The sequence below is a fragment of the Lutra lutra genome, chromosome 14 (assembly GCF_902655055.1).
Source record: "Lutra lutra chromosome 14, mLutLut1.2, whole genome shotgun sequence".
In the NCBI taxonomy this organism is placed as follows: Eukaryota; Metazoa; Chordata; class Mammalia; order Carnivora; family Mustelidae; genus Lutra; species Lutra lutra.
In genome coordinates, this window is record NC_062291.1 from 81,675,138 (window position 1) to 81,687,177 (window position 12,040).

General features: G+C 60.8%; 1 protein-coding gene across 1 annotated transcript in view; it reads right to left on the reverse strand.

Moving 5' to 3' along the window:
* Nucleotides 1-511: 511 nt before the first annotated feature.
* The window catches only part of FAM53B (family with sequence similarity 53 member B), a 72,915-nt gene continuing 61,386 nt past the window's right edge, over nucleotides 512-12,040 (reverse strand). The window contains exon 4 of the mRNA XM_047702332.1: nucleotides 512-4,724. Coding sequence (XP_047558288.1) covers nucleotides 4,356-4,724 — 369 coding nt within the window. The 3' untranslated portion in view covers nucleotides 512-4,355. The remainder of the gene's footprint in view (nucleotides 4,725-12,040) is intronic.

The window sequence follows — 12,040 nt, forward strand, 5'->3', positions numbered from 1 at the left end:
GGCGGGAGGCGGCAGGCTGCGGGGCCGGGCCTTCCCCAGCAGCAGCAGCAGCAGCACGACCTGGGGCGCACGGCCCTGTGGTAGGCCCATCTGGAGAAGGCGGACTCCTCTCCCGCTCCTGACTCTGGAATCACACGGAGCCGGTGTCTCTGCTCTGCCGTCCTGGGGTCTCTGGCTCCCGGATGACAGGCTGGGCCCCTCCACCTCCAAACACGCACCCATGTACACACACGCGTTGCCCTGGGGACCGGGCAGCTCGGACGGTGCCTCTAGAGGGCTCCCTCATGCCCACAGCTGTGGCCACGCACAGTGGCTCGCTCCCCTTCCCGCATCAGCCTCTGGAGAGCTGAGATGTCTGTTCGCCCCATCTCACCACCCTGACCCCGAGGCCCGGAGGGGAGAGAAGGGTCCGGCCTCGGCCCCTGCCAACCCAGAGCCACTGCTCCCGTGGACAGAGTGGGGAGCCACCAATCCACCACAGCTGACAAACCACGCAGCAGGCTCCCGGAGGCTGGATACTGAACCAGGAAGCTTTATTACACAGTAAGAGTAACAAGCAAATTCCTGAGAGACTAGAGCGGCTCTAGTGCAAGACAGTCGTGGCCCGCGTGGGAGGACAGGCAGCCGTGGGCGGGGTAGGGGGGTGCAGGCCCAGTGCCTTCTGCACACATGTGGCTCGGCCGCCGGCGGGCTGGCCCAACGCCACTCGCTTCAGCTGCCTCACTATTGGGGGTTCAGCAGCCCCATAGGCGGACGCCTCGGGAAAGCACGCTACAGCCCCCCCAGCAGCCCCTGGGACATCTCCTCCACGCACTGAAAACACAACTTATTTGCCAAAGAGACTATGCTAGAACAGACTATCCTACCTAGGCTACGAGATCTCTGCTGTGGTCTGGGGGGGGGTTTGCATTTTCTCCTTAAAGATTAAGCAATGTCTTCTCTGACTGGAGCCAACGGGAGATGTTTGACCAGCTGTGCGGCTGTGGCAAGATGCGGCATCACTACCTGTACGGGGCGGGGTGGGGGGCGGAGTGCCTGGGCCACGAAAGCCACGGCCCAGCTGGCCACGGAGTGCGCATGACTTGAACCTCACGGGCTGATGTGGAGGTGCAGGCTGGGCCCATGGCAGAGCGTCCAGGGCTCTGTGTTAAATACCACGGAAGCTCCCTGAGACCCGCAGCGCCCCGAACCCGCCGCCCAGGGAAGCCTCAGCTGAAGCAGGGAGCTCGCGCGCTGCCCTGTGCACCAATTTGAACATTGGGATTTTCTTTTCAACGTGGACTTTTCCTTTATTTAAATTTTCTTTCCGCGTACAAATTCACAAAACTTTCCTGCTACAAACATTTTGATGATGAGTAAGGCTTTCTGAGAATGAAAATCTACGGATGATCGGCACAAGCGCCCCCGTGGCCTGGCCGTCGTGTCTGCCCACAGGCCCCGCGCCAGCCCCGGCCTCCACCGCGAGTAAGGCAAGAGGGTTTGTGGTAAACGGTTAAGGCCACGGACCCCGGCCTGGCCCAGGCCCTGCGGGCAGACAGCAGCTCTTGTGAGTCCTACGGCCGTAGCAGATCCTCCTTCTAGAGCAGGGAGGGACACACGCAACAGGGAGCCTCTCCTCCCCACCCCGCTCTCTGGGATCCACAACCCTGCGTTTGTCCTTCAGGGTCCCCGGGCAGGCAGGCGGCTAGTTCAGGCCTCCCTTCCAGCTCGGAACTCCCTGGGTCTCCTTCGGAGGCAGGAGCTCACAGGCATCCCCTAGGAGAGGCAGGGCCTGGACGCCGACGGGGCTCCTCATGGCGAGCCTGCCAGCCCGCCCACGGCCCCGCGGGGACAGGCACACGCAGCCAGGGGGAGCCCCTGGGCGAGCCTCCCTCCGAGAGCCTCCAGACCAGAAGTCCCGGCGTCAGCAGGGCCGAGTGGGACACGCCTGCCTGGATGGCGGGGCGGCACCTTCTGCACGGGGTGGGCGCTCTAGTCAAAGGGGAACGTGAGACGACCGGAGGGCATTTCTTTCTCGGAGCAGAAGGGACAGTGGCCGCTCTCCCCCGGCTGCTGCTGTGGGCTTGCGCTAGGAGCTTTGGCGGGAGTGAGGACAGCAAAGAGGGGCCTGAGGAGGCTGGAGGGCCAAACCCTGCCTGGGGCTGGGGTAACTTTTGCCCGAAAGTGCCGCAGGACTGGGTTTGAGGGTCGACAGGACCAGCTTGGGCGGAGGTGGGAAGGCTTGGCCTTCCTTGCCACAAGGCCTGAGAACGGGGAAGCAGCTGGTGGGTGGGGTATGCAGGCAGGTCGCCCGCCCCACGGTGCTGTGCCACACACCCACCACCTCAGGTGCCTGCCCAGCTGACCCTGAGGAAAGGCAGCCGGGGGGGGGGGGGGGGGGCGGTCACCACCCAGGCCCGTCTGGCTCACCTCGGTCCCTCACTGTGCTGTGGACCAGGAGATGGGGCCCCCCTCTCCTTCCACAGGAAGGAGCTTTAAGAGGCCATACTCCCTTAATGGCCCCTCTTGGTGTGGGCTGGGTGCCAGTACTGGGTGCCAAGGTTTCTGAGGACAGGAGTCACCAGCGTGTGCTCTCCCAATTCGTAATTCAATGACCCCAGCCCCTGCTGGCTTTGCTCTAAGAAGATGTGGCCTCCATGACCCACTACGTGGGGACAAGGCAAGATGGCAGGCCCACCCAGAGCCACTGGCTCCCTGCTTTGGCTCTTCGGGGTCCTGAGGGGACGTGCCTTTGGTGGGAGCCACTGAAGGGTAACTGGTTCCAGCCCCAGGACCTTCCCTGTGTCCACACAACCATGATGCTATCTGACCTGGGGCTTTGAACACAATCTGGGAGGGCCACTGAATTGAGATCTTCTCTACAAGCATCTTATGGCTGATATTTAAGAACCACCACCCTAGAAATTAGAACTTGAGCACCACGCTTTTCATCGAGGCAAACAGTGAAGCTGTAAGTACAGTTTCCCAAACAGGGTCTTTCTTTTGGGGAAAGAGAGTGAGAACCGTTCATACTCACTCTGTGCACGTGAGGCCTTCGCTGTCCACAGAAGATGAGCAAAAGCAAGGAGACTACGAATGTGCCTTTGTTACATGTCAGCAAACTCAAGAGAATACACCGGTTATTTTTAGCCGTAGTGGGGAAAGGAGCCACTTGCTCATAAGCCGACAAAATTGCTATTGTCTGAGGAAGATGCCAAGTTTGCTACAAGCCAGAGTCCAAGAGAGCAGAGCCCGTGTGGTGTGTCTGCCAGCCGGGCTTCCTGAGAGCGAAACCTCAGGGGGTCGGGGTTGGGGGGTGGGGGGGCCGGGCTCCCCTGCAGCAGGGCATCCGCAGGGGTGCCTGGAGCTGGGGACCATGCATGCTCCCTGCGCTCCGTGCCTGCAGTAGGGACGCCGCGCGGAGGTGCTCTGCTCCCCCAGCTGAGCAGCAGGGGTGCTTGTCAGGGGCGGGGGGTGCACTGGGATGAAGGCCAGCATCCCACCAACCAGCGCCAGTGTGCTTAGAATATGGCAGGCGGCCTTGCGGGTCCCTGGTCCAGGCCCCCCAGAGCAGCCCACAGGCCGCCTCCACCCCTGAAATGTGCACAGGGCCTGGGTGCACGGACCTGCTCACAGCTCCTGCCTCCCGAGGACGTTTTCAAGAGGTTGCCCGTTACTGGTGACCTCTCCCCACTCACCTGAATCAAGCTGATCCCTCAGGGACAGGTTGGCCACAGAGAATGGCTGCCACGGAGCGGCAGAGAGCCACGGGGTCAGGCTCTCCACGCCACGGGAGAGACAAGGAGTTCTGTCTTTTCGCCAACACACCCACCCACGTCTACCCAACGCAGACGCCTCCAACAAGCAGCCCGAGCTGTTCCCCAGGCCCCCAGAGTTCCGACATGGAGAGCCCCCCCCACACCGGCACCCCAGGGCCTCTGTCTCCCACACTTCGAATTAAGGCCAAATGGTTCTGATGTTACTACAGAGGAAAGCGTCTCCCGAACCTTCCCAAGCCTGAAGCAGGGAGACCTGGGAGAGAAGGCACGGATTACAACAGAGCGAAGGAAGCTGTGGGGCCGACCCCCCGGAAATGAACCTGAGCAGGAGGCCGGGAAGGGCCCGACCCAGCCGGACGGCCCTGAGCACGCGCCCGCCCCCACCAGCCCCACAGAGCACAGAGCAGCGGACCCTGCGGGACCCGGCAGGGTGGCCGGCGAGGAACAGGGGGAAGGGGCCCAGCCCAGGAAGCTGCTCTGGGGTCCGGCGGCCCCATGGATGGCCGTGGCCGCTGTGCCGGTGAGGCGCGGGGGCGGGCAGCTGTGCGGCGTGGCCGGGCCTGCGGGGGGCTCCCCGCCTCAAGTGCCCACCGCCCCTCAGTTGTTCTCTATCTGTTCAATGTCCAACTCGCCATCCAGGGAGCAGGGGCTGTTCCCGGCTGCCCCGCGGTCTCGCCAGGCCGAGGCCGGCCCCCAACTCCTGGCACAGCCGTCGCCCAGGCCGCAGCCGCCCGACTCCTCACAGCACTGCTCCTCCTTGCAGGCCAGCTGGTCGTCGAAGGCTGGGGGCAGAGGCTCGGGGACCGGGGTCCCGGCGGGGGTCCTGCCCCCCAGGCTGGAGGCTGAGGCCGAGAGCAAGGCGGTCCAGGACCTGGTGCTGCTGACGTGCAGGGCAAAGGGGCTGTGCGGGCCGCAGTCCTCCATCCCCGCACTCAGGCAGCTGAGGCTGCTGAAGGTCTGACAGTTCTGTGGGGAGACAGACACACGGGTCAGCCGGGGTCCCGCGCCCATCCCAAACCCAAGGGCTGCGCGGCCCAGACGGCCGGCTGCAGCCCCTGGGGCGACCTGGTGATGGGTCCGCTGGGCGGGTGGAGGCCCACCAGAGCCCGGCCTCCTCCAACATCCGGGCAAGAGGAGGAGCCGTCGGCAAGTGGGCATGAGGAAATGTGCCCCGGCCGGTGAACACCGGGTTGACACACACAAAATCCAGTTCCCCACGAATGAAGGAAAGGGCCCGAGCTTGATACCACCCAGGCGAAGGGAAGCTGCGGCGAGAAGGCCGGGCTCTGAACCCCGAGAGACTGCCCTTCCCCAGGGTGAGCTGGCAGAAACGCAGCGCCTCCCTTCCGCCAGCCGTTCCAGCAGGCCCTCGCTGGCCGATGCCGCAGCTCTGCGGGCCGGGTCGCTGGGCTCGCCCGCCGGGGGCCTCAAGCAGACCCCTCAGCCTCCCTGGCCCCGGCTGCCTCACCTGTTAAGAGGTAAACAATGGTCCCTACCTGTTCTGTAGGGCTCTTTGAGGGCCCAGTGGGAAACGGAGGCTGCCTACCAAATGTTGCCTGTGCGGCCTCCCCAAGGCCAGCCCGGGGAGGGAGGCAGCCCGGGGGCTCCCTGAGTGGCAGGTGGTGCTTGGGGACACCTGTTCTCAAGAGGGGGCAGGCCCAGTCCTATGCACAAGTGGGTGAGGTTAAACGCCTGCTTTTACCACAGAGCACGAATCGGGACAAAGGGTTACGACGCCTGGGGGTGCCCACAGCCTCGCAGCCATATAGTCTCCTCTCAAAGGGGACCCAAGGAGAGATGGGCTAGAGGGCAGAGGAGAGGCCTTTGGGGTGTGAGGTGGGAACCAGGAGCACCGAGATCACGGGCGCGTCCCAAGGGCCCCGGTTCTCTCACAGGCTGCGGTGTCCACACACACTCTGCAGTAGGGATGACCACCGGCTGTCACGGCCAGTGAGCGGCTGAAACAGGCTCAGCCAACGGAGAAGAAAAGCCGCCCTCTCTGGAGGAAGGTGGCTGTGCCTGTCCTGGGCACGCTCATTGTTCCCGAATGCTCCGGAGCACACTGGTCTCATGGGTTTGCTTTCCTTGGAATCTTTTGATTAACCAAGAAAGGTGAAGCCCAGAGGGCGGGCGTGCGTGCGTGTGTGCGCGCGCTGCGGGACTCTGGGAGAGAGCGCTGGGATCAAAGAGAGAAGGGCCGGGCCACCAATGAGAGCTGTGAGGCTGGCCCAGGCCTGGTGGAAGCCCAGGTCACGGTCCCCGCGGACTGGGGGCCCTCCCGTCCCCTGGCCTGGGGCACCATGGGGTTCGGCAAGGCCTCTGTCCACACGGTGCACATTCTGTTCCCCACCACTGCAGAGAGCTGGGGACGGCTCCCAGACTAGAACGTGACCTGACTCTTGGCAGGTGGAGGCCCCAGATGCCCGCGATGGGAGGGTCTCGGGGGCCCCTTCTGCCTCCCAGCCACTCTCTTCTCCTGCCTAGACCTGAGCCAGGTCAGAAGGAAGTGGGCGGATGGCCTTGCCTGGACAGGGTTGTCAACCTCCACCTCAGCCCGTGTCCCCGGATGCTCTGCGCATAGGAACTGCAGGAGTGAGGTGGGGACGTGTCTGGAGCCCAGGTACCCGAGGAGCCCGACCCGGCCCTCCTGGCCGGGCTGCGCAGTCAGCCTCTTCGCCCTAGAGGAGCTGTGTTGTGTGAGGACATGCCGTGACTGGCGAGTGACACCTGTTACAGAGTAATGATGTCTGATGTGAGCCGGATGTGCTACGAAGGGGGTCACAGGCAGTGGCCCCGGGGATCACCCACGGCCGTTCACCCCAGCATGCCGGACACCTGCTGGGAGCCCCAACGTGGCAACAGTGGGAAGGCTGGCGTAAACCTGAACAGGAAATGCTCCCGAGTCTGTGTTCACCCTCCCTGGCTGCTCGGACTGCCCCACCCACAGATCCTGGGGTGGGGGGCCAGCAGGGTAAAGGTGCAAGTGGAGGGGGTGGAGGACTCTGTGTCTGGCTTTATGGCAAATGTGACAGTCTGTGTCTGCCCACTAATCAGGTTAAACATTAGCCACACCAGCAGCAGGGTGCTGGGGACCCCAGTCTGCTGGGACCTTCCTGCCTTTGCCTAATGTAGTCCCTGGAGAGAGCTGAGGAGGGACAGGCTATCACAGACCTGGGCTCTGCCACCAATGAGTACCAAGGTTTCACACAAGACCCTCCAAGCTATGGACCTCAGCCCACCCGGCAGATAAGGGGTGGCCCAGGGCACCTGGGGCCACCCTGCGGCAGCTGGCTGGGATAACGGGGTCCTTTCTGCTTTGCAAGAGGGCAACAATCTGCCAGGTGTGGTTGGCGAATGTTGTCACAAGCATACCCCAGGGTGTCACCGAACCCCACCCCCCAGAAGTCCTCAAAGGCACCTGCTGCTTGACTGCAAAGCCAATGTCACCTTGAAAACTTTGTTGACTCAAAACTCAGCCATTTCAGCCACAGTCTTGGAAAAAACAAGACCAGCCCGCTGAATGCCCCAGCTGGAGGCAAGCCCCATCTGCCAGGGAGGAATGTGACTGACACAACGTGGCAGTGTGCGACCTGCTCAGACTCCAGCCCCGGTGAGCCTACCCTGTGCCGACACCCAGGGCCCAGGGCTACCTGGTGCCCACCGCACCCTGGGGGCAGGGTCCTGCCCAGCCTCTCCTGGCAGCTCACGCTCCCCAGAAGCCCGGCTCCCACAGAAGAACGCTGCCCGGGCCTCAAAAATGTCTGGGGAAAGCTGCTAACAAGTTCAAAGCGCCACGTGAACACATCGTTCCACGGTGAAATGGTTGCTCCGGGACAAACAGTCCCCTACCCCAAACCCTGCTCTCCTGAGGCCCAGCCCTGGCCCAGGGATTGGCCACCCACTTGGGCACAGGCCTGCTCAGGTAACCAAGATCAGAAGCAGCCATTGCCGTGGCCTCAGGCTAGTGGCTGGAAACACTGCTCAGCACCCCAGTCCTAGAGTCTGGGACAACTTCCAAAAGGAGCCCTAAATGTCAAGATCTTCCCATCAGACCCGCCAGACCTCAGCTCCAGCCACATTCCAGCCTGCCCCAACCGTCCTCCGGGGTCTCACAGCCAGGAGCAATGGGCCCCTCTTCCACAGTCCTACATCCTCCTGGGTGAGAGGCCTTGGCCCGGCCCTGGGGACAGAGACCAAGGTCCTCACCTTCCGCGGTGCAGCCCCAGTGAAAGTCTGTGTGGTCCTCCTTGCAGACAGAGGCCCAGCAGATCCTGGGCTGCAACAGCGCCTCATCTGCCAGGCCCAGTTCCCTTCTCTACGCCCAGTCCTTCCCCCGTCTCCCAACCACCCACACTGTGGCGGGTCCAGGAAGGTCACAGTCCCTCCAGATGGACTGGTTTCCTGCCCCCAGGAAACCCATGTTACCTCAACAGACACTCAGCCCCAACATGCTGCACGCACCAACTTGGGCCCCAAGCTCACGTCCCTCCTCTAGTGTGACTGCTTTAATGCTAGCCTAGAGGGGCACAAGGGAGGGAATCCAGAATCGTCTACAAGCTGAACTGCTCCACAGGCTTTACCAAAGACCCAGAGCATTAAGTCTGGCGGATGGGGAAACAACAGACGTCTGAGAAGAGTTCCAGGACGCCAGAGGGCGGAGGAAGGGGTGGGGGAATCCCACGCAAGGACAAGGGCAAACGTGGCTTTTGGAATGCCAGGTCCCCTTTCTCGGGACTGTCCTACCCTAAAGAGGGCAAGCTGTTCTCATTCCCGTCTCCCTGGCCACCGCCCAATGCCCTGAACCCCCCTAGGCCCTGAACCTAGCACGGGCGGTAGACCAGTTGGGACGGAGCTTCTGGAGTTGGGAGGAAGTGGACCCAAGTCTGGCTCCCCCACTGTTGACTTTCCAGAACAGCAATGTAGGTCCTGGCCAGAGACCAGCTGCAGGAGCACGGCCGGCTGTTTGCTGGGACCCCTCTCCTGGGCTGTTCTGTGTCCTGGGCATAGTGTCCCCACAGAGAGCGCCTTAGAGCCTTACAGCTAGCACTGAACTGGGACAACACCTGCTCCCCGAGGTGCACGCCTTCCCAGACGAGCCCTGCGAGAGCCCCCCACTCCAGCTTTGGATGCTGGACTAGACAAGCACACCTGGCTTTTCCTCCGTGGAAGCCTGTCCCCCTCTTTTCAATCCAGCTTTCCAGATCTCTCTGTGTCACAGATTTTGAGGGAGCTACCTCTAGTCCTTCTAGAAAGAGGGCCCTAAAGAAGCCCAACTCACAAGTCAGGATCATCGGACCCAGAGCCTTCCTGGCCTGAGCTGCCCGGGGCCTTGCAGCCGCTCTGCTGGAAGTTGCTGGGTCCAGGGCTCTGGCGAAGCAGAGGCATTTCCTTCCCAAACAGACACTCTGATGAGAACACAACTCTCCAAGCATCGAGAGAACACCAGACCACGAGGATGGCTAGCAGCCTGGAAGTTTTCTAAGTCTCATTTATGCTGGAAGTTGGCACAGAAACAACTAAGGAGGGAAGACATGAGATTTCCTGGCGGTGGGTTTGTCCTTTGTTGTTGTTCCTATTGTTTTTCATATCTCGGAGAAGAAAAAAAGGTCCCAGCACATGCTGGGCCAAACAAGAATCCATCTCTGGCAAATCTGAATTTTGCATGAAGGCCAGCTGTCTAAGAGGAAGCCCCGGGGCCCAAGGAGTCAGGTTGGGGTGGGGGGGCAGCTTCTGCCAAGGCTGCCCAGGGTCAGCACTGTTGGGCCGGGGGGCAGCGGGGTGACACGCTGGGGCTGGAGAGGCCTGAGCCCAGCGGCATGGCCTGCGCTGGACACTGCTGCTCAGGGCCCTGTAAAGGCTGGCCCTTTGCTCTGTGCCCCTTATCATCATGCCCCTGCCACAGCCCAGCTCACACTTCTGTGCCGGGCGGGTCAGCTGCTCGCCCAGGCCTGTGTCAAGGCCCAGCCCATTTCTATGAAATGCTTACCTTTGGACTCTACAAGAGGCAGCCTTTTCGAGCCTGGACTGTTTCTCTACCCACAGAAACAAGGGAAACCCAGATAGGCCCGCAAAAATAGGAAACAGAGTTGCCCCAAGGGGAGCCTTTGGGGCCCAGTGAGCGCTGCTGATTTGGCATTGGCTACCTGGGGCTCTCTCCCAGATCACAGGTTCTAGAATCAAAATGCCAGGGAGCCAGCAACTATCTTTGGGGCATAATGACGGCCCTGGCAGTTACTAGGATGTCCCTGGCTTCCTGGGCCACCACTTCCACAATTTATTTCCGCAGAGGCCACACATGTTTACTGAGCACCTCTCTACCTGGCAGGCTCCTGTTCACCCACCAAAACCCATCTTTGCATCATCCCCTCTGGAAGCCATCCATGAGCCCGTGTGTGCCATGCCTAGCCCACGCAGCCCTGACCCTGCCCCCCACTGCCTGGCTCGGGTGCCGGGTCATGCGAGGAGCTCAAAGCAGCCTGGGAGTATAAGGGAGGACGCAGTAAGCCCCACCTGGCTCGGCCTGTGCGCCTGCGCAGCCCGGAGAGCCCCAGGCTGCAGTGGGCAAGAACAGGCCTTGGTGGCCCAGAGCCCGGCAGTCCCTCTGAATGGTGCCCTGCTCCCCGCCCCAGACCACACTGTGACAGACAGGGTTTCTGCACCGGGACCCCAGGGGGCAGATGGCCCGCCCGGACACAGAAGGTGTGGAAGCCAATGCGAAAGGGCCTTCCAGCGCTCCGGCAATCAGAAAACAAACATTTTGTTTCTGCGGCATGCGTCCCAGCCAGCACACACTCAGGACAAGACTTGTGAAACCACCTCGCTCCCGGGTTGGAGTAAGGAGAATTCCTTGCCTAACAAAAGTCCAGGGGCCTTTCCAAAGCACACAAGGGCTCTGGCAGGGGCCAAGGCTCACGCTGCCGGGATGCATAGGGTGTCGGGGGCAGCTCCTACAGAAGCAGGACTGAAGGGCATGGAAGGGCATGGTTTCTGCCCAGATGCCTGGAGCTGGGTGATCTGAGGGCCACATCGGGGCACAGGGAGCAAGGACTACAGAGCATCGGGCCCTCGCAGCTCTGTGTCCCTGTTCTAAATAGTGGCTTCCGGAGAAAGAAGATCCTTTTTGGAAAAATGAGCAAATCGTCAACCAGCTGAACAACTGCATTTTGCAGACTGGCAGACTGAGGTCAAGACCAGGGATAGGACTCGCCCCCAGTCGCATGCCTAGCTGACATGCAACCAAACCTCTGACTTCCAGGCTGTGCTCAGGAGAACAGCTGGTCCTCAGGCAGAACAGCGGCCCAGAAAAGGCTAGACAAGCCGGGCTGGAATCCCAGCTCCTAGGTGTCCTCTGCGGAACCCTGGCAAATCATTAAACTTCTGAGCCTCAGTTTCTCATTTGTACCAGGAGGCTAAGAAGAGCCCCAAAGTCATAGCATTGTCTGGAGAAATGACTGCAACGAGAGCACCAAGGAGGCCAATGAAGGTGCCGGCAAACTTGAGCTCCTGCCGCCCGCCCACCCCCACCCACCCCGCACCTCACTCGGGCCCAGAGGGCTCAGGTTTTGGAACAGAATCTAAACTACAGGTGGCCAAATCCAACTGCCCTTTTAAAATTTTTATTTATTTGAGACAGAGTATGAGAGACAGCATGAGAGCAGGGTGGGGGCAGAGGGAGAAGCAGACTCCCCACAGAGCAGGGAGCCCAATGTGAACTTGATCCTACAACTCTGGGATCATAAACTGAGCCGAAGGCAGAGGCTTAACCAACTGAGCCACCCAGGCGTCCCCAACTGCCCTTTTTTTTTTTAAAGATTTTATTTATTTATTTGACAGATCACAGGTAGACAGAGAAGCAGGCAGAGAGAGGGGGGAAGCAGGCTCCCCACTGAGCAGAGAGTCCGATGCGGGGCTCGATCCCAGGACCCTTGAGATCATGACCTGAGCCGAAGGCAGAGACTTAACCCACTGAGCCACCCAGGCGCCCCCCAAATGCCCTTTTTAATCCAAACCTGCTTTCAGATGTAAGAAGACACGGCAGTGACACAAAAGGTAAAATCTCTGGGAACAGAAATGTAAAAACTGGCCAAAATGATACAAAGAAAACTGTCAAGAACACAAATGCAGGCTTGCATGAAGTAGAGTAACACAGTGTGCTGTAGACAGGAAGACCTGGACCTCAAAAATGTGTAAATTCTCCCCAAGTGAATTCCTAAACTGAATGCAATCCCAACCTAAAATATCAATAGCACACAAACCCCCACCCCAACCATCTTCAAACAAAG